The sequence below is a fragment of the Rhinolophus sinicus genome, chromosome 3 (assembly GCF_057876585.1).
Source record: "Rhinolophus sinicus isolate RSI-liver-muscle chromosome 3, RSI-T2T, whole genome shotgun sequence".
Taxonomy (NCBI): Eukaryota; Metazoa; Chordata; class Mammalia; order Chiroptera; family Rhinolophidae; genus Rhinolophus; species Rhinolophus sinicus.
Window position 1 is genome coordinate 192,800,603 of NC_142503.1, and position 25,407 is coordinate 192,826,009.

The 25,407-nt window shown below is 53.2% G+C and overlaps 1 protein-coding gene across 4 annotated transcripts in view; it reads right to left on the reverse strand.

The window, feature by feature from the left end:
- Nucleotides 1-7,623: 7,623 nt before the first annotated feature.
- Nucleotides 7,624-25,407, reverse strand: part of PRIMA1 (proline rich membrane anchor 1) — a 54,572-nt gene continuing 36,788 nt past the window's right edge. For 2 of the 4 annotated variants that reach the window (XM_019745648.3, XM_019745642.3), the window contains exons 4-5: nt 21,233-21,362; nt 7,624-10,749 (exon numbers count right to left, since the gene is read on the reverse strand). In XM_019745648.3, coding sequence (XP_019601207.1) covers nt 10,647-10,749; nt 21,233-21,362 — 233 coding nt within the window. In that variant the 3' untranslated portion in view covers nt 7,624-10,646. Of the gene's footprint in view, nt 10,750-12,173; nt 12,267-14,079; nt 14,225-21,232; nt 21,363-25,407 lie in introns of all 4 variants that reach the window. The other 2 variants (XR_012494551.2, XR_002138516.3) reach the window with 2 other exon arrangements.

Consider the following 25,407-nt stretch of genomic DNA (forward strand, 5'->3'; position numbering starts at 1 on the left):
ATTCCTCTGTCCAGTCAGAACCTGGGGTCTTGGTCCTACCCAGGCAGGTCTCCCTCCTTGCTCCTGAAGACTGACCCATTTTCCTGCCAGCCCGACCCAAATACTGTCCCTGCTGGGACTCTGCCACTTCCCTGGCTGTTAGAGACCAGCCACCTTCTCTGGCCTGCGCTGTTTCCCATCCCCACGTCACCCTACGTCCTCATCTTCTTTCTTACCTCATTATGTCAGCCTCTCCAGCAAGTGGGGCTCAGGCCCTTAGAAGTCAAAAGTCAGGGAAAGGGGACAGATGGATGTTTTGCAGGATTGGCCCTAAGAAGTAGGAGAAGCCCTTCACCTCGGTCGGGGGTCAGCAGACGACAGCCCACGGGCAACCACAGCCCACTGCCTGTTTTTCTCAAGTTTTATTGGAACACAACCCAACCCGCCATTTACATATTGTCTGCGGCTGCATTCGTGCTGCAACGGCAGAGTTGAAGAGTTCTGACAGGCTGTATGGCCCTGAAAGCCTAAAGTATTTACCGTCTGGCCCTTTACAGGGAGCGTCTGCTGACCTCTGGCTGCTGAAAGCCAGTGAGGAGCGCTGAGCTGAACCTTTGCATGGATGTATTTTCCCTACCACCTCAGGGTTTTTTGAAATTTCACTATTAATGTTTCCTCATCTGTAAGATGGGGACAATGACACATTCTACCTCATACGGTTGCTGAGATGATAAAAGAATGCAAGCAAAGAGCTTAGAGCTATGCGTGGCCCATGGTAAGCACTCAATAAAATCTATCAGTTGCAATTTTTATTTTATGTGAAAGCCTCGAGAAGTAAAGCTACTTGCCCAAGGTCACACGGCTTGTAAGAGGCAGAGCTGGAACTCGACCCCAGGCTGTCCGACCCTCGGACTCTCTCTTACCATTGCCCGTGTTGGCTCCTGCAGCTCCACCCCCAGCCCCAGGTGACAGCGCTGACAGCAGCGAAGGGCAGAGAGTCCCCCAAACTATACCTGATTCTGATTGGCCAGGACTAATTATTGGCTTGGAGAAGGACCAAGGAATAGACTCAGTTTTCCTTCCCTCATGGAATCCTGCTGGTTTCAGAGTGTGAACAGCGTATTCTGAGATTCCCAAGGGTGGAGTGAGCCCAAATCTTCTTCAAATGTGTAGATTCCATGATTCTTTACAACGGGCATGCCTCTTACTAGTTTGGTGACTTTGGACAAGTTATTAAACTCTCTGGGCCTTTTTTGTCCTTATCTGTAAAATGGCACTATATACCCATCCCCCTGGGGCTGGTGCAAAGCTCAAACAGGTGGAGGACTGAGATGGTGCCTGGAGATTGTACCAGAATCTGTGAACCTCCAGGAAGACTGCTGCCACCTTATGAAGACCACACGAGGGGACAGCTCACAGCTACAGGCTCATGTGGTTTTTCCTTCAGCCGATGCCTCGGAAGCAAGTCCTACAAGACCCATGGGAGCCAAAACTTGGTCATCAGCCACGGTGCCCAGCCTCCATTACACGCCATCTCTTTGCCAGCCTGTCCTTCTGCCTGACTTTGGGATGTTTTCAGCAAATCTCTGAGAGTCTCATCTGGGGCCAAGTGGTCGCAGTGACTTCATCTCCATTTCCAAACTAAGTCAGGCCAAAGAAGATTGGATTGGATCGGAGAAGACGGGTTACCCACCAAGACTCTTGTGAGCTAGGATTGAAGGGCCTCTGGCATTAATTGGACAATGCAGATCATTTACTATACCTCTTTGATAGAATTAATTTGCAAATATGTATATCGGGCACATTGGGTATTTTGATAGTAATGGTCTTTAGAAGAATGAACGGGGTGGTTGGAACTCAGTGGAACAGTACCAAACTGTGTTTTTCTGAAACTCAAGCCCTTTGGGAGATGGCTGAGTATTGTTAGTAAGAGGCTGGCCAGTTCCTTTCTCGGACAGGAGCAGCAAGCAGTGAGCCTCCTGTGAATTGTATTCTAGAGAAACTTCCTAGCCACCATTTATTGAGTGTCTACTGGGTACTAAGCCTTTTACATACATTGTTTACTCCTCTTAGCCCTCCCTTCCCCATGAGATAGGTGTTGTTATTCCCATTTTGCAGGTTAGGCAACTGAGGCCCAGAGGCTGAGTGACTAATGGAAGGCCATGCTGCTAGTAAGTAGTAGCATTAGGACCAGAAGGCCATCTGACTCCCAAGTCAGAGCTCCACTCAATAAATATTAATTTCTCTTCCCTGTTTTTGGTTCTGGGCTCTTTTGGCTGAAATGTGCAAGGAACATAGGATAGAGAAATCTGAGGGCTTCTTCTGAGGCAGCTGCATCTTGCTGGTGTCTCTGCTTATTGATCTTCTATCATAAATTTCCATCAAGCCAACGTCACTTCACCTGACAAAGGCATTTTCCCCTTGGCTTTGGGAATTCATTTATTTGAAAAATAGTATAGCCCACAAATTAAATCATACTTAGTGTAACACTTAACATAATAATTTTATGGAAAAGAATAAAATTTAATGAACTAAAGATTGTGGTGATGAACTCTATTAGATTGGGGGCCTAGTGAGAGTTCACTCAGCCCGATGGAGACTTGCTCCTAATTAATTATAACCGTAGCTACCACAGCTGAGGGCTTCCTGCGTGTCAGGCACGTTAGAGACAGTAATCTCAATCTGTACAACAATGATGTGAAATAGGCTCTTCTGTTATTCACCCCATATTACAGATGAGGAAACTGAGTCACCGAGACACTGAATATTTGCAGGAGTCCCTCAGTAAGAGGTAGAGCAAAATTTGCACCCAGAATGTCTGCCTCCAAAGCCCTGGATTTTTCTAATACCTAATTCTGGTAGTTAAATGACAGGTAAAGTCCTTTGCTATTCACCTGACCAACAAGGTCACCTGGAATCATGCAGACCAGAAATCACCCGGCGGCAGCCTGCTGGCTGAACTTGGCCCATGGCCTATTTCTTTTGATGAGCTTGAACGTTTATTTCTCCTTTGGTTTTGAATACCTTCAATGGAGCATACAGGCTGCAGTTTTGTACAGTTCTCACTACTGACCTCTGCTTTCCAAGCAGGAAGACTCCCAAAAGCCTCCCGGCAGAAGTCCTGTTACCTCGGGTTAGTTTGCAAGGCATGGCGTGCTTCACTCGTTCACCCGCTCTGCTCTGCAGGCCTGCAGGTTGCCACCCAGACCCCAGTTTAGACTGACACCCCCCTCCCCCCATTTTATGGGCCCGAGAGGGGATAGGATTTACCCAGCATCACTCAGCAAGACAGTGGCACAGCAGGATTTGGAGGCATGCTGTCAGCCCCATAGTGGTCCTTCCCTTCCTGGCCATGGGCTGGGGGCCCTGCCCCTGCAAACCCCCACCTGTCAGTCTGACCTTTCATGTTGGGGCTGGTCTGACTACCATCGGTCCACTACCATCCTGGTTTCTTCCAGTTCAAGGAAGCTGAGGTGAGGGGAGTGGCTCCAGGTGAGCGGAGTGGCTCCAGGTGAGCCCCTGGCACGACCACTTTCCTGTAGGGTGCACCGGACACTAGTGAAAGCCATAGATGTGGTTGAACAAAGAGCTGGCTTTTTAATTATGCAGTCCAGACAGGCCCGTGCCCGCAGTCCAGACAGGCCCCTGCCCGCAGGCCAGTGGAGAAAGGAGCCTCCTGGGGCTGCCTGGCAGACGCCCTGATTTCCATTCCTTCAAGTGGCTTCTTGGAAAAGAAAGCAACCAGCAAGTAATCAAGCCTGAAGGACAGAAACACTCCAGGTGAGGGCAATCACTGGGCCCAGCTTGGGGGAGAGGGGTTGTGGGGGAGGGGACCTGCAGAGGGTGATCTTGGCCAATTCCAGAAGGCAGGGTGTGTTCCCAGAGCTGTCAGCTCAGCACTGGGCGGGGGCTGCGGGAGGCAGATGGTGGGGACATAACACAGGCTCTGCAGCCAGGTCAAGTCCAAAACTTCCCACTGACCTGTTTTCTGACCACAGGCAAATCACTCAATCTGGCTAAGCCTCTGTTGCAACTGCAAAAGGAAGATGGTAATTCCCCTCCCCCAGCGTTTTTGTAAAGCGTGAACGAAGTGATGCCGGTCTGGTCCTCAGCCCAGAGGGAAACAGAACGAGTAACGGGGACACCTTTTAGCATTCACTGCTCCTAGGTGTGCCAGGCTCTGTGCTGAGCACCTGGCACTGGTGCAGCCATTTCCTCTTCAGACGGATGACAGCTGGTGTTGTGCTGAAATGAAATCACAGCTTGCAGTGGGAATTTGGCCCCCGTCCTCTTGAGAGTGGCATTCTTACACTGCTGTACTTCATGTGGTGACTCAAGCCCCCTCCCCCACGTTTCTCTTTGAATGAGCAACTGGGAAATCCTCCTCCATATGGCACATTCTGTCATCATTTGGACTTCACAGCCTTGTGTTTGTAATGGGGAGAATATTTTGAAAATAATAAATGGATATGTTCTTTATTCTCCAGGAAAGCCCATTCCCCAGCATAGCTCCACGGATGGCATGGGGCAGGAGGAGGTTCAGATGTTGGCAGAGGTCTGGTCAGACAGGATGAGGGGGCAGAGAGCACAGCTCTTCTGGACCCAGGGGGATTATTGGCGAAAGGAAAAGGGAGACACATGCAGGACAGGTCTGAGAGGCTAGGTGGGTGTTCACCTTCCCTCTTAGATGAGGACACCGTTGTAGAAATGCCCAGGTGAGCCCCCAACGTGGTGGCACAAAAACCTCCAGAACTGCCTGCAGCCCTCGGCAGCCTTGGCAGGGGAAGTGGCTGCAGTCAGGAGCCTGTGCCCCAGGCTCGGGCAGCCCTCTCCCGGCCTGCGTTGGGTTGGCAGATTCCAGAGTGCCCATGGTTGGTGCTGAGAGAGCAGGAAGATGGGCAGAGCTTGTGGTCACAGGGGCAGAGAGCGCTATGGCCTGGATATTTGCAACTGGACACGGATGCCAGCTGGTCACCCTCAGAGACGCAGTCGCCTGGCTGGGAAGTAACGCAGGCCGGCAACTGCATCAGAGCGCTGCCTGAACCTGATGACACCACGTGGTCTGAGCCGCGCTCCCCTGTGCTAGACACCAGACACCAGACACCTGCCCAGCGGCACACTTGGGTGCCTCCTAGAGGGAGCAGACCCGGGAAGACGGCTGACAGACTGAGAATCTATCCAAAAGAGACCAAGTCACTCAAGAGACTTGTTAAACCGGAAGAGGCCCAAGTGCCATTAATTTGCAAATTTAGGTTTTTCTATCCCCCCATTTTCCCATCCGCAATGAGGTGAGGTCTCTGAATAGTTATATGAAATAAATTGCTACATTCTTTTCTTTATGCTGCATGTGTGGTACTAAATGTGTGACCCACGATTAATTAATTCTACAACTATTCTTGCGCCAGGCATGGGAGGAGGAAGACAGTAAACACACAATCAACAAGTGCTCTTAGGTGGAAAGAAGTGCTGTACTGAAAATAAACGAAGGTGCTGGAACAGAGCATGACTGGGGATGGTCAAAGAAGGCACCACCAGGGGCAGAGTGTCTGGGAAGCAGGTGCCAGGTCAGGAAGGGCCTTGGCACCATGGGTAAAGAGGGTAGCTTTGATTTGCAGTGTGAAAAAGTTGTGGGCAAAATTTTACCTCATGCATGATCTGACATGTTTTATAAAGATGCCTCTGGCTTTTGTGGGAGCAGATCGTGGGGGCCCAGGCAGGGGCTCTCATTGCAGTCCAGGCTGGAAATGACGGTGGCCCGGACCAGGGTGGTGGGAGCCAAATGAAGCAGATGGATTTAAGTGTTTTGGAGAACGATAGGCCTTACTCACTGGTCCAGAGCAAAGAGGAATGAGGATGGCTGTTAGGGTTTGGGCTGAGAAATGGAGGTGCGCCATGAGGCTGTGTGTGGAGATGAGGGAGATGGGACGAAGAGGCTGTGGAGGTGGAGCCAGGAGTCCTCTGGGGCAGTGAGGAGAGGCCTGTCACAGGAAGTGGGCACTAGCAACAACTCAAATCTGCAGATGAGTGGGCAAACTGGCACTGCAAGGTGCAAACTTGGGAGTCAGACGCGTTTGATAGGATGAAGGAGGGAGACAGGTGCCTGAGACATCGGATCGGTCAGAAAGGGGCAGACACTACAGTGTCTGCAGACCGGGCTGGGTGGCCCACTATGTCCCAGGGATGGAAACAGGGCATTGAACCTGTGCCAGGGGTTTTGTCAGGTACTTTCCTGTGAGCTGAGTTTGGAAGAAGGAGGACAGAGCCCAAAGGCACTTAGTGTCTGTGTGGGAGATGGGAGAGGAGGGGACGTGGGTGGTCCAGGTGGGCCGGTCACTGCCATGTTTCCCCGAAAATAAGACCAAACCGGAAAATAAGCCCTAGCAGATTTTTCAGGATGACATCCCCTGAACATAAGCCCTAAGGTGTCTTTTAGAGCACAACTTAATATAAGACCTGGTCTTATTTGGGGGGAAACACAGTAGCCAGGTGGGGTAGGTGAGTGTGTCCAAAGGTGAGGCCCCCACTTGGAATCAGGTTGATGCTCACTGCCTCCCAGGACCGTCTTCCGTGATGCCACACGAGGAGACCCTCTGTGCCGCTGCTCACTGGTCAGAGGCAGGAATTCCGCCACACCTCTGGATGCCATGTGGGGACACCTGTGGGTCCCACTGTGTCCCACGCCTTGGTGGCACCAGCAGGACCCAGCGCAGTTGGTGGGCAGCCCAGGGTGCAAGCATGGATCCTGCAGGGTGTGGAGCATATACTATTGTTTGCTATGTTGGTCAGCAGAGCTGGAACGAGTGGCCAGAAGCCCCAGAGATTCGAGGTGGAGGTGGGAAGTCGCGCTAGGAGGGTCTGCTGCTCGGTTCTGTGCTGACAGCCCCTCAGCACGGGGGCGGCTGCCCCCTCCTCCCTCTCTGAGGTGCTTGCCTGCTGCTCCCTGCCTCGCGGCCGGCTGGGGTACACAGCAGTGTGTGCAAGGCCAGAGGTGCCCCACCAAATCCTCACCAGCCTCGAAGGGAGGACCCATGTCACTGGTCAGGGGGCAGAGGCGCTCCCACTAAAGCCAGAATGGCAGACTTTTCTTAATGACAGAGTGACAATAACAGCAATGACGCTGCCACCTACTGCATGGCATGCCTAACGTATGCTAGGACCTGTGCCAGGTGTCGACAAATGGCAGCTCACAGAACCCCAGGTGGTGGGGGCATGAATGGCTCCTGGGTCTTGGCGGGAACTTCCACAGCTCCCCTCTACTGCCCTGACCCCACATGCCTGGGACACGGGCCCTTCCCCCAAAGCCTCTGCACTGAGCTGCCCCCCCACCCCCCGGGTCTGGGGGCCAGGTTGGGGATATAGCTGGCTAACTATGGCTGGCCAACCCGCTTCTCAGCTGAGTCCAGGATCCAGGTGGCTGGGAGAGGGCACGAAGGGCAGGGTCAGTACCTTAGGAGCCCCATAAATGCCGGCCTTGGGGTATTAGATAAAACCCTACAGGATTAAGTCAAGCAAGGTACCCGGCCCAGCCCTAGGTTCCTAGCAGGTTCTCAAGGGACAGTCACCCCCCCACACTCAGGCTGCTCTCTTCTTCCCATCCCCGGCCCAGGGCCAAGCCCCTGCCCCAAATGACAAGTGGCAGCCGCCTTTAGAAGTATATTTTTATTGAAAATAAAAAAGGCATGGTGCTTTCTTCTCGTAAGTAGCATACAGCCCAAACCCCAACGCTGCCGGTCCTGCTTCCTGTGCAAAATCTCAGCACGAAACCAACATCATTGGCTCCTTGGTGGACGAGACGGCACTGACATGTCTATTTGTCCGTTGAGACAGAACTCCTAGGAACGGGAGCCAGCTTCCCTGTGCACTCGGCACATTGTTAGGAAGGCAGATCTCAAGTATTTACATTCATGCATTAGGTATCGCACACGACCTGGGCTGTTTAAATCATACGGTGCACAGATTCAGAGAGTACAGTAATTTTGTATATATGTTGATATTTCTTTAAATATATATATAACGATATATAATCTATATGTTTATATTTTTACAGCTATTAGCCTTTCTTCCAAAACTGGCTTTAGAAGCTTCTAAGGAACACCTGAAAACTCTGGGAGGTCCTCTATGCCACTCTAAAGTTGGGGTCAACTAGGAGACACGGTTGAAAAATACCTATTTGAGAAAATGCAGAGAACGGATGTGTATTTTGTTCTCGGCCTCAAAGTTCGGACTAGTCTGAGGGCTGGTCAGCGTTTGGGGCTGCGGATACATGCCTTAAGTAAAAGCTCTAAGCTCAAATACCAGGCTGGTGAGGTTTTAGGGAGATTCTGTCTCTTAAGCTAAAAAATCCGATGGGGCTGTCTCGCTGCACCCCTGAGAGCTGACTTCTGAATGGCTGGTTCTTGGTTTGGGGGGTTCTCAAGCAAAGTTTTTTTTTTTTTTTTTAAACGGCTCTTCTCTTGGTTTTCACTGACTGGGTGAGAAGAGATTTTACAAGCCCAGTTTGGGGGAATTTAATCTCAAGGGTTAGCTTTTCACGGAGCCTTGGCTATGTCCCCAGGGAAGGGGATACTGGCGCCAGAGCCTGATGGATTCGGCTAATTGCAAAATCTGGGCCTCTTAGGTTGAAGCCAAGGTGGGGGGAAGGTGGGAAAGTGGGTTTGTGAAAAGGGGGGCGGTGCCTCTCCCACTTGCCGTGCCCCTAGGCTGGCTGCCCAGCACTCCACCACCCCTGACCTAGGATCCTCCCCTCCCCTGTGGCCGAACTTTGCACTCACCCCTTCTGCACTCAGGGTAGCATGTGCTTAGGGCCGGTCCTGCCCAGGTTCTGGTGTCTGCGCAGGTAACAGGCAGGGGACTCACAGGAGGTACAGGCATGGGGAGAGAGCACTGGGGTGGGGGCTGCCCTGCTGCGGACCCACATCCTCTGGTCTGGTTGTCACCCTGCTGTGCGTCCCTAGAGGAAATGAGGGCAGCGACCAGGAGTGCTGTGACGTGCTCACCAGGTAAGGAGAGCATGAAGGCCACGAGTGGCACATGCTAAGGTGCGCAGGGAAAGCAAAACCCACGTCCAAACCCACAGCGAGTCCTCATGCTGAAAACTGAAAGGAGAAAACCCTTTCTGGGAGGGTATGCCTGGGGCCTGTCTGCAGCCTTTGCACGCTGATCAGGATGGCAGCAAACTCGCCTTCTCCCCATTTGCTCCCCAAAGAACAGTGGTGCACAGACAACTCTGTGGGCACAAGGGCTCCAGGACAGTGGTGTGTCAAGGCTCAGCCCAAACGGGGACTGGCTCTCTTTTAGTCTGTCACTCTCACCTGGATGTGAAAGTCTCACTTGCATCCCGAGACCCTCCAGAGAACTAGAGAACTACACTGGTGATGTGAGAGGCAGACCAGGTCCACCTAGCTAAGTTCCTACGTGGCCAGAGGTAGAACCATTTCATGGGTCTGGTTCCTTTCTAGCAAGTGTGTGGGTGGTGAGGGAACCACAGCGTCAGAAGCGTTTCCCCAATCCACCGGAGATGCAAAATCACAGGGCCACCGTCTCCTGGGCCTAATGATGTACCCACAGGGTGGGCAGCCTCCTGGGAAACAGGCTTGGAAGGTCCCTTTCCTCTCATCCCCTTTCCTTCCCTTCGTCCACCAACCACTCTGGAGGGTTTAGCACTTTTAGAACATAAGACCTCAGAAAGAGACATTCGAGGAAGCCACTGGATGAGGGGAGGCCTGGGGGTTCTCAGCAGAGGGTCTGAGTACCCACTCAGGGCCTCAAGGAGAGTCAGGGAGGCTGGGTCAGCCCAGCCCAGAGTGCCCGCAGTGGCTTTGGCACAAATGGTGGCCTCTGCCAAACGAAGGCAGGGCCTGGCTCACACAGATGCATCGGTTCCAAAGGGTCAGGTATGGGAATGAATCTGAGAACAAGTGTAGTGACCTCTGTTCTTCTTGGGCTCTTGGCCTGGGCTCAGGAGTTGTTTTGCCCCTAGAAGGCCAGGTGCTACCCCCAAGTGTAAACGGGCCCCTTTGCCTGCTGAGTGAGGAGGGGACTTGGCAGGCCAGGCTCACAGCCTTCCGTGGCAGGGAGTCAGGATCCAGGGGCCCAGGTGTCAGTGGGAACAGGAGGGAGAGGCCAGGCCATGACGGCTGAAGACGACAGTAGATGGGGCGACAGATGTGTGGGGAGCACCTTAAAAAAGGGACGTCTCATGGCTGTGCCAATGGCTTCTGTTGGGAATGGCATGGTCAACGGAACAGCAGGTGGGCTTCCTGGGAGGAAGGAGAGGTTGTCTGGCAGGGGAGTGGTCCCTGGATTGCCTTTCTCTTGGCTAAAGGGGGCGCCTCTCCGCTGCAGAAAACAGACAGACCCTCTGGCTAGGACAGAGTGCGTGCTTTAGACAGTAGCTGGGAGACGGTGGATCAAACACAAGACAAGGAAGAGGTGTGGAGAGCCTTGGGGGGTGGTGCTGCCCTGGGGGCTGCATGCAGGTGGGCCTGGCTCAGCCTGGGGGCTGCGCTGCCCCTGCTTGTGGGCTGACCAGGGGCAAGGCCGGGAAGAGGATGGTTTCTCCTTTGGGAGGCTCGAGACCGGCAAGGCAATGAAGTCTGGGCAAGCCCAGTGTCAGCTCGTGTCCACTAGTGCCACCACGGTTCCCCTCCGTCCAGCGGGTCCAGGGTTCACACCACTGCGCTGTTCACATCCACAGCTTTGTTGCTCTGCGAGGACGTCATGGGATACTCAGCAACACTGGTACCGTTCTCCTCTTTTCTCAGGGGTTTCCTGGGAGGGGGTGGAGGGGCAGGGAAGGCAAAGGAGGAGAGGGTCATCATTAGCCATCAATGCCTGGCGGCGGGTGCGATGCCCTTCCAGTTAGCCCACCAGACTCTGCTCTGAGTTAGCATCTGAACTGCTGGTCTTTGAGGGGGTCACTGGGGTGGCCATATGTGTCATGCAAACCAGGGCATAGCTGAGAGGAAAGAGGAGGGCAATTAATAATGAAACAGGCACAAAGGCATGATTGGGACTGTTCAGGACAAACCAGAACGCATGGTCAGCCTAGAATGGTGTATGGTCAGGCTTTGATTACCTCTTTGATTATTAGCAAACAGACATGAAGGTGAATATTTGGGGGTGCAGACGGTTAAAAGAGGAGAGATGCTAATGGTTGGATTCTGCAGTCTTGCCTCTGTGTGGTCAAAGGAAAATGAAAACTGTGACAAAGTGGATGGCGGTGATGGTGACACTGGTGGCGGTGATGGTGGGGGAGGTGGTAAAGGGACGGTGATGGTGGTGGGTGTGGCTGTGCTGGTCATGGTGGTGGTGATTGTGGGTTGAGGTGGTGGTGACAGTAATGAGGATGATGGTGATGATGGTGATGGTAATGGTAGGGGTGAGGGTGATGGTGGAGGTGGTGATGATAGTCGTAATGGCAATGGAGATGGAGGCACTGGAGGTCACGGTGCAGGTGGTGCTGGTGGTAATAATGATGGTAGAGGCGGTAATGGTGGTGGTGGTGATGGTGGTGAATGTCCAAACTAAATGCGTACTCGCTAGTAGTTCTCAAACACTTCATGTTGAGCCATTTGAAGCTCATTCCCGAGGGCATTTGACCCCAAGAGCCATTCCTCCTTTGCATACAGGATGTCGAAAGGCTGGGAGGGAGGCTTGAGAAGGCTCTTGCTCGCTTGCTGAGGTACTGAACTCGCAGTAGTACTTTCTGGTCTGGCTCAATTCCCACCTCCTCTCATGAGTGGCTCGGGAGGACCGCAACCCCCAGCCCTATGCCTCAGTGGCTACAGCCTCCTGAGCTAGGTCACACGTCCTGTGTAGCCCAATCCCAAGCCACAGTTCTGTGACTCTTGGTTGGATCTGAGGCCTATGGGGCTGTGGCTCAGACACCTCCCGTGTCCCTAGGAATGCTGGGGCTGAGCCTCAACCAGACTTTTTTGTATGTTGTCTACATTGAATGTTTACAGTCCTCACCGAAAGCCCGGGGCCTGACTGCTTCTGCCTTCTCAAACGTCCTCAGAGCCTCCCCAAACCCAGCGGGAGGACTGGTGCTTGGTGACCAGTTTGATATGTATGGGATAAAGCCCTATGCGAATTAGTTTAGGGACAGAGGGTCTGGCGGGTGGTTGTCAGTAGTTTCACAGGGTGGGATTATTAGGCCTGCCCAGACAACACCCAAGATCAAATCTACTAACTTCCTTTTTCTCCTGTAGCAGACGCAGCTCACAAATCACACGAAGAAATCCAAGTGCACTCCGTCTGGGTGTCAGACCCAGACACTGTGGCTCCTAGAAATGCAAGATGTGAACCAGCACGTCCTCCCATGGTGTGTCATGCTTTGTGCGAAGCACTCTCAGCCACAGATTTTCCTGTCCCCTCTCACAATGGTCCCCTGAAGAAGCTAGGCCTGGAGTTAAGAGTTTCATTTCATGGGGAAACTGAGGCTTAGGGAGAGCTGTGACTTGCCCATGGACCCTCAGCTGCTTTATGGTGGGGCCTGGACCACCACCCACGACTACCATGACCTGGTCCAGACATCTTCCCTTTAAACCAGCATTCCAGCAGGCATTCCTTCCAAAATGAGCTCTGTGGTCCAATCAGCTTGGGGAGGCCTTCCACCGCCCCCTTCCTCCTGGAGATTCCCAGAAGTTCTCAAGAGGCCTCCAAGAAACTGGTCTATTTTGCTTTAACCCAGCATATCCCATGTTCTGGGGTCCAAGAACCCCATTTATGTAGATGCTCACAGGCGCTTTCTGGAACCCCCGGGTGTGCAGGGCTCAGACAAGTTGCGTTGTTTATGACCCTACGGGAAGCTCGTGGAAATGACAGACTCTGAGCCGACCTCTGCCCTGGGCCTTTCTCCCTCTGTCCCCTTTATCTCTCCTCCCATCCCACCGACCCTTTCCAGGGGCCTTCGGCAGCTCTGACTTGGTTCAGTGGGCTTGATCTCAGACTCAGTGAGTTTGCATGGCTTGGAAAATTGGGGTGTGTGCGATGCATGCGTTTTCTTACAGGAGTCTAGAAAATATTAACAGAGAAACATCTCTGGGCCCAAACCCACACTGCTTTTCTCCCTAATAAATGCTCAATCTTGGGATGGGTCTAGAAAATCTGCTGTAACAGGTTCGGGTCAGGGGAGAATGGGCTTGAGGGCCTTGGAGGGTGGGTAACCAAGGGATGTAGAACGGGATCTGGCAAAGCCTGGAGGCATCGAGTTTCTGCCCTTTTTAGATGAGGGTAGGAAATCAGCAGGATTTCTTCTGCATGGAGAAAAGCGGGAGATTTCTAAAGCCAGGCTGCTGGCTAGGACATGCCTTTGTATTCCTGGGGCCTTGGAGGAAATGGTGGCTCAGAGGGCCTGGCAGGAAACCAGCCTGGCTGGAGGGACACTGAGAACACAGCAAGGAAGCAGCCCCAGGGTCTTCTCAATGACTCTGCCAGCTTTCCAGGCCGGAAAGGATGGAGGGGGTCTGGGAAGGGACTCCACCCAGCAAAGAAGGCACTTGTGGCTGGTGCAGGGCCCCCACACGAGTACTCCAGAGTCTGGGCATGGCGAGGAGAGAGGGTGGCTGCCGAGGGCTCCCCTAAGAAGTGGACTTGGTCTGCTCCCCTCCTCCACTGGAGCTCAGCCCCAACCACTCTGCTCCCCAGGCTGCTGCCTGACCCACTCCTGCAGTCTTTCCGGGACTCATGGGGGCCCAGTGGTCGCTGGAGTTGTTCCTACAGCAGGAGATGGTTCTACCTCGCACACCCCACTCTGTCCTTTCACCAAGCACAGTATCAGGGTGACACTGTGGAAGTGCTGGGAGGCAGATGTCATGGCTCAGTAAACGCTGCTTCTACCACTTTCTAGCTGTGCGGCCTTGGGCAAGCCACTTAACCTCTCTATGCTTCAGTTTCCTGGCCTATAAAATGGGCACAAGAACGATGTCCGGTTCATAGGCTTGTTGGGAGGATTATCTACGTTAATGCACGTGAAGCACTTCAGGAGCCTGTGGCATCCAGTGAGCACCCGTCAGTGTTTGTTAGCTCTCAGGACAGCTGTTGGAAAGGTGTCAGTGGGCAGCAGCCACCGTTCTTCCGTCTGCACAGACTTCCTACCTAATGTGCTCCCCGCGGGGCTCCACAAATTGTAGAGAGACTTGCTAGGACCCAGCCAGGGCCGGTCCCAATGAACCAAAGAAAGGCATTTCCACCCTGGTATAGGCAGAGATGGCTACAAACGGTGCCCTACAGGGCATGGTTCCTAAAACCAAGAGAAAGGGCAGTGAGCTTTTCCTTGGCCACGTCCAGGATCCCGCCCCGAGCCTGGCAAGCAGTAGGCAATCCACGTTCTCGGCTTGGAGTGCTGCGCTGACAGCTCCAGGCGCAAACACCAGCAGTCACGGGCCTCTGCAGAAGCGGCCTCCACTACCATGTCTGGCCTGGGCGGGGAGCGCCAGGGCCCAGGCGCCCCTCTTGGGTCCTGCTGACAATGATGTGACAGGTCCCACCCTCAGCCTGCTGCCCTGCTGGGGAAGCAGGAGACAAAGAGCAGCTCTGAGGAGCCTGAGAAGGGAGCCGCTGGGTGCTTGCTTCTTGTCTCCTGCACACCCTACCAGAGGGTCTGTTACATTAAAAGGCGGTAATGGATGTGCAAAGCCCTAAGCATACTTTCTACTCATAAGCACTAATGAGTCTTTGGGTGGGTGAAGCAACCCCTCTTCCACCCTCTTTTTCTTTCCCCCAATACTCTGAATTCCCCCCACCTTCATAGCCCTCACTGTTTTTAAAAATTCCTCATTTATTAATTTGTTGTTGGTGTGTGTGTGTGTGTGTGTGTGTGTGTGTGTGTGTGTGTGTGTAATCAGCTTCCTCCACTGGTGGGGGTGGGATAGGGTGATGGGGTGGGAGTGGGCAGGGACTCAGTCTTGTTTATCTCTATATCCCCGGCACCTAGTCTAGTTCCTACACACAGTAGGTACTCAATAAATATCTGTGAACCAGCAGTGACTCGCTGTGCAGCCCTGGGCCAGTCAATGCATTCCAAGCCTCCATCAAAAGAGACTTGGGGGGCCAGCCTGGTGACTCAGGTGGTTGGAGCTCTGTGCTCCTAATGCCGAAAGCTGCCAATTCGATTCCCACATAGGCCAGTGCCAGATGGCTCAGTTGGTTGGAGCGCGTCCTCTCAACCACAAGGTTGTCAGTTCGACTCCTGGGAGGGATGGTGGGCTGCGCCCCCTGCAACTAACAACAGCAACTGGACCTGGAGCTGAGCTGTGCCCTCCACAACTACGATTGAAAAGACAACAACTTGACTTGGAAAAAAGTCCTGGAAGTACACACTGTTCCCCAATAGAGTCCTGTTCACCTCCCCCCTCCACCACAAAAAAAAAGAGACTTGGGGGTTCAGAAGTGCCGGCTGTACTGCAAGAGGCTCAGCCATGAAAGGCCGATGACACCAGGGCCCTGCAGTCGTGCGCACGCTCCGCCACAGCAGGCAGGGCACCCGGCGCTCACTCCCTGCGAGCACCACTCGATTACTGCCTGCAATAATGGTCTGCAGGGCCGGCCAAACTGTTCCGCAGCCTTTTATTGGTCTTTTAGCCAACACTTTGTAAATCAGAAGGAAATGGCTGTCAAGTGGCTTAATGGCAAATCAATGGAAGAAGGCGAAGGACCAGTGCCATGGGTGGCCAAGGAGGCCACTGCTCTTCCTGTGCTTAGAGTGTGGGGTGGCTCATGGGAGAGGCCTGGATGGGGTGGGGGCATCATCTCTCCACAAACAGGGCTCTTATCTGCATGAAGGGTGTGGCCTTGGGGGTGGTGGGGGGGCTCCCTCCCCTCCCCCGGCAGGTCAGAGGCCTGGCCCTCCTCCCGGGGCAGTGGGCACCCTGGGCCTTGGAGCTTCATCTCGATGACTGGCACTGTTAGTGCTTGTTTGAGGGGCACACCCCACCCGGGACCAGGGGTTCTTTGGTGTCTCGGCTCACAGAGCCTTGGTTTTCCCTTCAGCTACTCCTTTCCCATTGTAATACACGGTCCCTGGGGGAAGGGTGTCCGATTAACAGCCACTTCTCCCCCACAGGGTGTGTGTCTTGAGGGCAGGGCCTGTGCCTGAAGCACCCCCACCAAAGGGCCGGTACCAAGCATCGCTCTAGCATTAGGCCCAGCCAAGCACTTCAGTCAGCATTTATATGGCTGAGCAGTGAACTGACCTAGTGGCGGTGGTCCCCCTGCCATCCCTGGACAGGGAAGCAAAGACTCAGGGAGCTGGGTGGAGACTTGGAGGGTGCTCATTTTACAGATGAGGAAAGCAGGCCCAGGGAGGGCAGCGACACTCACTGAGCTGGGCTGGGGCGGGCAACTGACTCCCAGTCCAGGGTCCTTTAAACACCTCCAGGCTGTGTGATGACAAGTGCATGCCAGCCTGGGTGTAGGGAGCAAGCTGGGTGGGGGCACGAGGGCACAGAACGCCCAAGGTCTCTGGGGCCTGATCACCCTGTGGCTGTAGATAAAGAAGCTGTTCACAGAAAGCTCAAGGCAATGAGGCCACTGAACTGCCAACTGCATGGGCTCCCATGGCAGGGGACCCTCTGCAGTTTGGGGTATTTGAGAGGGGACATGGGGCCACTGCACATGCTGGTCTTACTGTCAGCAATGCCCCTTCTCAGCTCCCTGGCCTGGTTAACATCCACTCTTTTCCAAGAAACCTCTTGGGCCCCAGGTCTGGGTGAAGTGCCCCTCTTTTGGGTTCCCCAAACCTCGGAGCCCCCTGAGCACCCTATCACCCGCACAGAATTGGGACTTTGGGAACGGTTGTTGAGTCACAGATGAAGATTGGTTCACTGAGTGTGTGTGGGAAGTGCCAAATAGAGGCCCCTCCCACCAAGGTCAACACCCAGTGAGGGCATGGTGGGGCTCTGCTTCCCCATCTGCTCCTTAGTCTCCTCCCATCCCTGCAGAGGCCTGTAGTCCCCAAGGCCCACACTCCAGATGCCAAAGCAAGCTGGCATCTCCAGAATCACCTCTTTCCTACCCCAGCTGATTCTAGAACCATCCTCCCAGCAATCTGGTTCTGAAAAGCTGTGTTTAGGCCATTCACAAAGATTGCTAGGTTCCTTCCCTAGGACTCCAGGCTCCTCCCCTCGGACTCCAGGCTCCACCCCTAGGACTCCAGGTGGTGAGAGTTTTTTTTTAAAAAAAGCAGAGTTTAATCACTGACTTTTCTTTTTAATGGTTTCACAGTGACATTAAATGCTTTTGTTTCCTGAGAGAAAAAGGCATGTTTCAGATAAATTATTAACCAAAAAGAATTGGCCGTGAGCAAGAAATCCTCCATATACCCCGGAGAGAAACGCACAGACAGCTGGCTCGCGTGGTGCTGTCTCTTACAGCCCCGAGCAGAGGTCAGCCCGGGGAGCAGTGAGGGGCACTGGCTCTCCTACACCAGGTGTAACTTATGCTGCCACCTTTCCCTCCTCCAAGGTGTTACTCCTCCTCTCTGCTCAGCCTCCCTCCAGGTGGGTTCTAGGCGTGCTGGCCTCTGTTTCCACCTCCACTTGACGGTGAGCAGAGCCCCCTGTAATAAACATCTGTCCTTGGGGGCTGGGATGCGCCTTCTGGATTATGAGGGTCTTGGGCAAAGGGCTGGGTCTTATTCCCCGGTCCCCAGGTCTTCCCCAGTGCAGGAGATAGATCACGGTGTTGGGGCAGAAAAGGAACCGTGATGCGGTCTCATTTACACCCCCACCGACCCTGTGCTCCCAGGTGCTGATACCTAAGACTGTACTTCCTCAGCTCCCCGGTTTCTTGGCTTTGATAATGGGCAGCGGGAGACCCTGGAGAGAGGTTGGGGCATGTCCTCCCCCTCCTTCCTGCTTTGGGGCTGCATTTCTGGCAGTTGAACCACAGCTCCTGTGGATGGGCCCCTCTCGAGTCTTTTGTTCTCTACGTTCCCGTGGTATCTTCCCTTGCCCTGGTCCTAGGGGGCTAACCGCTCCCACTGCTGCTGGTTGTGGCGTGCTTCAACAGCTCCACCGGCTCCCTGCACCAGCCCACACCTTAGGAGGGAGCTCCACCCACGCCCCAGGAGGAAAGGATCCACCCCCCCACTCCTGGCAGAAGCCCTATCCACCCTCTTGGAGGGAGTAGCGCCCCCACTCCTGAGGGAGCTCTGTCCATACCCCTGGAGAAAAGAAAGGATTGATGCCCACATCCCTAGAAGGGATCCACTGAGCCACCTGAGGTGAGTTTTCTTTCCAGGCCCCTAACAGACCCTGGGACCAAGAGCTCAGAACCTGTGGAAGGGGTCAGAGGACAGACAGTAGGCCCCTCTGGCTTTCTGAGGGGAGGGAAGGGTGGCACCCCCACACGCCTTCCTGGGTGATCCCTACCCCCGCTGAAGCTAAGCCCAGCATGCCACAGCTGGCTGACACTGCCAGTTGGATATATTAATGGGAGTTTGTTCTCCACATGTGCTCCCCTTGCCGAAGCGGGCAGCACATTTCTGCAGAAGTTTGGGACAGACAGGGAGACAGAAGTGATTGTGTCTTTTGGAAGAACCTTAACTTATTAAAACGATGCTTTGCCTGTCTCTGAGGGGGAGGGGAAGTGGGAGCGTGGTCCTTGAGGGCACTAGTGCCACTCTCTGGCAGTGACCCAGGCGCGTCTTACACACCCTTCCTCAAAACCCTACTGTACCTCCCAGAGCCCACAGAGTCACAGGCAGGCTGCTCAGCCTACTGGGACAAACGCCCCCCCCCACCCCCTCTCCCCCCCACCCCCCGTCTCGCTCATGGCGCCCTCCAGCCTCATAGCCCACATCACAGGGTCCACCTGTGCTTTTGCTCACAGGGTGCCTTTGCCTGGAGTGCCTTCCCTGTTCTGATTCTTAAAATCCTCCCATTGCAGCAGCTCCCAGCTCAAATGTGGTATCAGCCCATCAGGGTTAACAGTGCTGCCCTTGGGCGCCCACAACAGGCTCCTCCCACAGCCTCACCCACCTGCCTCTGCCACCTGCCTTATCACACAGTCATTCACACACCTGCCCCCACAGCCCTGCAGTCAGGGGAGCAGCCCGTGGGCACAGCCTGGGTCTTACCTGTCTCTGTACCCACAGAACCTGTACACTCAATAGGTGCCCACAAAATACTTGGGTATTGGACTGGCTGTGTCCCCTGGGAAATTCCAACACATCCGCCTTGATTTCCAAGGCCAAGTCTGCTCCTGAATTACAGGGTCTTGGGACATTTCTGTCTGTCCTTCTGGCCTCAGAGGCCCCAGAAACACCCCACCACACCTCCTTTCCAGGCACCCCTGAGGAAGGGCAGACAGGAAGAGCGAGGTCTGTTTTCAGCTCAGTGCCAGAGTGGGACTCATCAGTAACGGATAGGGAGCTGTGGTCGGGGCTGGGCTTTGGAATCACAGGTGCTGGGTACAAATTCTGACTCCACTGCTCCCTGGTTGTGCCACCATGGGCAGTTCCCTTAACCCTTATGAACCTCAGTGTCCTCATCTGTAAAATGGAGCTGATTGGGAAAAGATGAGGTGAGATGAACTGAGAGAATGTTGGTGAGATGAGCCCAGGGCTTGACTGAGGTTATTCCCGTTATCTATCTATGATCTATCTCTCTATCTCAGTTTTTGGAGATTGATTTGCACACGAGTGTTGGGGGCAGAAAGGGCTCTGGCTGGGAGGCAGATCCCAGGGCATGGCCTGTCCTCATGGAGGCGTGGCACCTGGGCCCTGGACCCGCCCCCGCCCCACCATGTTTTGCCTGGTCGGAGCAGTCTCCAGGACAGTCCCAGGCTATTGGCTTGACTTGTCCCTTCACCCTTTGTGCCTGACCACGCATTTACTTAAGACTTTAACTTGATATTTTACTCTTTGTGCTTTTGAATTATTAAACTGAAATCACACAGAACAGCGGATTAAAAGGGTCAGGTTAAATATTTTAGGTGTTGTGACCATTCTTAATGTGGATACTGTAACTTTGGGCCTTAGGGAATTTTTTAGAAAATTGAGAAATATATTAACAATCCTTATGACTCTTTGGTGTTTTGCAACATTTCTCTTTGTCTTTTGACTCTAGCTTCCCCCAAGGTCCCTGTGCTAGGGAGGCCATTTAATGGAGTCTTGATGATAAGACTGGAAATCAAGGGTTGCAGCCAGAGCTGCTATGTTATAACTCCAGGGGGCGCCATTCACACCGTGGCCTACTCTGCGGCACTTAGGGACCAGGGCACGGCCCAAATCGCCTCAGATCCCAACAATAGCCACACTGTGCAGCAAATCCTAACTCAAGTAGGGGATGGTGCCTCGTAACCTTTTTTGAAAGGCAAAATGACATGGTGGTTACAATATTACAGCAAATGTTACTGAAAGATAGTTTGCTGTTTGAATCATTCATGACTTCACTTGGAACACTCCTATTCATCCTTCAAAACCCAACTTGGGTGTCACAATTACTGCAAACTTTCTCTGAAGCATCTCAACCTCTCTCTTCTCGCAAGAGAAGCACTGCTCCCTCCTCTGTCCTCCTTCTTCCTCTATCTGCGACTATTGAAACAACAGAAGCTGGTGCAGTACTTGCTGAGTACTTCCTGTATACCAGGCACTGCAGAGTACACATATTGTGCATACTATTTACAGCAGGCACCTCTCCACTCCTCAGAACAGTATGAGGTTGTCATTCTTTTCTCTCATTTTACAGATAGGAAAACTGAGGGTCAGAGACGTAATGTGATTGCTTCCTGGTCACACAGCTCGAACTGGAGCCTGAATTTAGATGTGACTCCAAAACCCAGTCCCCACTCCAAACCAGCATGGCGTCTCCCTCCACTGGCTCCATCACCCACCCTGCAAGGATTATTTCCAGACTCCCAGGCCTTGAGTGAGTGCCCAGGGGTGGGGCCTACGACTTACAGGTAAGGTCACTTTATCCTGCACTAGGCCTGGCATATAATTGGTGTTCATAAAATGCTTGCTGAACTGAATTCCCTAAAAATGATGGAGGTATAATGTCTGAGAGCAACTTTAAACGATTTCAGCAAAGAAAAGCTAAGAGGAAAAGTTGAAGAGATGTAGCAAATATTAGCCAAATCTTGATAACTATTGAATCAGGGTGAAGGTGGACGAACGGCCATGGTACATCCTTTCTGCTTCCTACAGGCTTAACAATTTTTACAATTACAAAAACACACGTGGGGGTGGGTGGAGGAGCCCCAAGCCCAGCTGGGGTCCCCTGAGGGCTCAGAGCCGGTGGGCACTCACCTTTTTATGGCTTTGTAGCAAATGATGACAAGCACAGTGAGAAAGACCAGGGAGGCACAACATACGGCGACGATGATCACCAGCCCTGACCACCAGCTTTCCTCAGCAGGGCACGAGGTAGAGTTGGGAGCTGAAAGAGACAGGAGCACCCTGAGTCTCCCCTGGGTGAGCGGGTCCCGGCCGGTGTCACAGGTGGACCATCGTGGGTGACACCAAAGATGGCCTTACTACCATCCATTGCCCAGATGAAGGCTCCCTGACCTGTCCTGCTGTCCCCACCCCCACTCTGGCAGTAGGTGACATCATGGCTGGCCCCCAGCCAGGCGGCATGCTCCAAGCAGGGGTTAAGCACCGTGCCACAGACCATCCATCCTCCCTTGGCATGAGCTAACTGACAGCAGGGTCAGGTTTAATTTCCCATGAAAAATAACAGAACATCTCATTCTCTCAGTTGAGGCATTAAATCTGTTTCCTCTGCAGGTGGGGGTGGGGAGCAGGGCTCATGGGGACACTGGGGGAGGAAGGAGAGAAAGGGAGGTTCGTCAATATCAGTTCTTAAGCTAATTTCTTGAGAGGGGCAAGCTGTCTGCCTTCTTGGATTTGGCCCATGTGGTGGGTGCCTGCAGCCGTCTCAGCTTGCATGGGGTGGCCAAAATTTGGAAGAGTCTGTCATTGACAAGGCATCTAACAGTGGATGCTCCAGGACCCCTTTGTCATTACTCAAGCCCTGGGGTCCTTGGGGTGAACCTGTCCTCCCCCTTGGCACAGACTGGAGTGGGTGCAGCGCAGGTGTAGACAAGGCTTGCAATAAAGCCGTTCACTCTTCTCTGAGAAAAGCAGACATCACATAACCCCCTCCCAGAGGCCCTGGAAGACTTGGACACAACTGGAGAGAAGCAGAGGAAATGAGAGAGGGAGGGAGGGGAGAAAAGAAAGGGAGAAAAAGGGAGGGAAAGAGAGAGGGGCTGTTGGTGGGGGATGGATGGATGGATGGACGGACAGACTGATGGATATGCAGACACTACTACTAGCTTTGGTCTTGAAGACATGTGAATACATGCAAAAGTATCAAAGCTGTGCCCTAGACTCTGTATCCACTTAATAATAGACACCTTGAGGGGTCTATTCCCCACAACAGTATGTGGGGAATCAGTGAATGATTTCCCAAAGGATACTGTGGATGGCTTCATTATTATTGTTGCTGCAGTTGTTATAATTATCAAGGTGTAAATTACATATAGAGAAACGCACCCATCTTAAGCGTGGTCTGATCAGCTTTGACACATGCGTACACTAGTGTAAGCCATGCCTCAACCATGACAGAATATTTCCATCACCCCAGCATGTTTCCTTGGGCCTCCGTCTGGTCAATCCCCACCCTGGAGGCAACCCTTATTCTGCCTTCTCAAATCATAGATCACATTTGCTTGTTCTTGACATTCATATGAATGGAATCATGCAGTGTGTGTTTTTCCTTTGCTTCCTTTATTTAGCAAAGTGGTTTTGATAGTCATCCATGTTGTTGCATGTTTCAACATCGCCTTCCTTTTTATTGCTCAGTAGTATTCAGTCTCTGCATGTACCACAATTTGTTTATCTGTTCACCTGGTGATGGACACCGAGGCTCTTTCTGGGTTTTGACTTTCATGAATAAAGGTGCTAAACATTCATGAACACGTCTTGGCATAGACACGTTTTCGTACTTCTCTTGATAAACATCTCGGGGCGGGCTCACTGGGTCCTATGGTGTGCGTATGACATGTTCTGAGGAACTGCCACGCTGTGTTTTCCCAGTGCATATACTCTTGTACTCCTGTATTCCCCTTGGGAACAAGGAAAGCCAGAAAGGGAGTGGTTACAGATTACTGAATTGTTATCAACCTGGCATCAGCTGCAGCTGCATTAGGAGATCCAGGAAGCCATTATGTGCTTCCGGAGAACAGGTGTTAAAACCCATTAACAAGTGCAAGGTCCCCAGGGGTGGACCTCAGAGCATCACAGAGACCAAGCAGATTCAGAAATGATTCCGGAGAAATGGCTGGGACAAGGACGTCACCAAACCACATGGCTGCTCTCAGCTGGGGCGAGATCCAGCCTTTAGAGACCCCAACATTGAAAAGATGTAGAATATATTATAGAATTCAAATAGGAATAAACTCCGAAATAAGGGAAAGGAGATGCAAAAAGATTTTCATTTTCCCGGTAATGAACTTCTCCAGTGTTTTTCTGAGTGTGTGAAACACCAAACACAACCCCCCCCTCAGTTCCTCAGGCAGTGTTCTTGAAGGTACCATCATTTGCTAAGCACTGACTCCAGGGCACACTGCTGGTCTCAATGGCACAGAGCCCATTTACAACCCACTTTTGTCAGTGGGGAGGCCACATGGCCAGGGGCCTGCTGCTTCTGTCTCCTAGTCAGAGCCGGCCGTGCATAGGAGATGTTTGACTGACAGGAGGGAAGAGTGAGCAATGAATGAATCAAAGGAACAAGCTCAGTTTCACAAGATGTCCTGCAGCAGTTCTTAGAAGAGGGAGTGATAGCCACGCGCTTTGCTTTAACTTCACATCCACTGTGAGATGGACGCTACCGCTTTATCCCTGGCTCGGCCTCTTGACCTTGTGTGTGGCCGCCTTGACAGGCCAGCACTCGCTCACGTGACTCCCCGTTTCTTGAGTGTAGCTTCAGTACCAGACACTGCTGGTGACACCACGGGCATGCAGTGGGTCTGTGGGGCATCATTACACATCTCTCCTCTCTGTCAAAGTCTTTGGTGATTCACGCCCAGAATGCCTGAATGGTTTCCTGGCCTATCCCCAGGAGATGCACTGGCCGGGTACTTATAATTGGCCTTAATCACGGTTGGGTGAGGAGGTGCCGCCTGCAACGGTTACCCTCTCTGCACGTGCTTCTCGAAGCCCAGCTCCCAGCCCATCAGACAGGTGACAGCCACGGACAGTTCAGCCCAGCATGGGTTGGTTGAGGGCTCCTGAGCTGTAGAGACCAGTCTCCTTCAAGGGGGCAATGTCCATGAATGTGCTTCCTGAACCACAGACGACACACTCAGCCTTTGCTGTGGGACACTGAAGTCAGAAGCCAGCCCCGGTGTCATGACACTGCCTGGTACTTGCCATCATTGTGTCTCAGGCACTGTGCTGAGCACGGGGGACAAAGGTGAAGGGGGTCACACAGCCCTGTTCCAAGGGACAGTCTCATGGCACAGTTGGCCCTTAAGGTGTATGGGGTCCCTTTTGGTTCCACTCCCTCCAGGCCACATGAAGGTTTTTGAAGCTGTCCGGCACATCTAGGAAGGGTGCACGTGCTGGATGCAGAGCACACACTGCCTGCTGAGGAGGTGTTGAGGGGGATGGGGGGCTCTGACCAGCACGTTTGCTCCCGCCCCGTCTCAGCTGGCTCACCTAAAACACCTGCTGGTTTTATCTAGCTCACGAGGACAGCGAGGGGTCCAGGAGCTTTGCTAAAACACCCATTAGTGGCAGGACCTGTTTCATAGACCCTGTGGACAAAGGAGGACACTGAGGCTGAGGAGGGAGGAGAGACCCTGGTCATCACGTCTGTCAGCCCTGCTTTACATGCTTCCCCCAAGTACCACGAGGACATGGGTTCTCAGAGGTTCCATCGTGGGCTGAGGGCCCTTCTTCTTTCACTGCCTTGGTATCTCCAGCACCAAAGTCCACTAAGAAGGAGGAGGAGTGGGGGGCAGGGCCCTCAGCCTCCTCCCTGTCTCCCCACCCCCACACAGAGCCCATTGTCTGCCAACACAAGGGGCCGACTCAGGCCCAGAGCTACCCATTCATGGGCACAGGGCATCCATGGGGAGGTCTGTGCCAGGGCGTCCACCCTCCACACGGGCCGGCTCGGGTGTGGGGCCTTTCCCTTGTTTCCTACCTTGAAGGTGCCAGAGTGTGTGGCAGGACTTTAAAACCACAAACATGGGATCAGACATGCACTTTATGCAAACCTCTGGAATGAACCACTCCCATTTCTAGAGAGAAAGAAGTCGCCTCCTTTGGAACTGGTCCAGATGAAAAGAGCGAGTATCTGTATCTCAGCTTGCGGGGCGGGGGGGGGGGGCACCCCTTCTCTGCCAATGGGAGTCTGGCTCAGGTGTGGGTACAGCACACAGATCCCCCGCTTTCATAAGTCTTCCTGATTC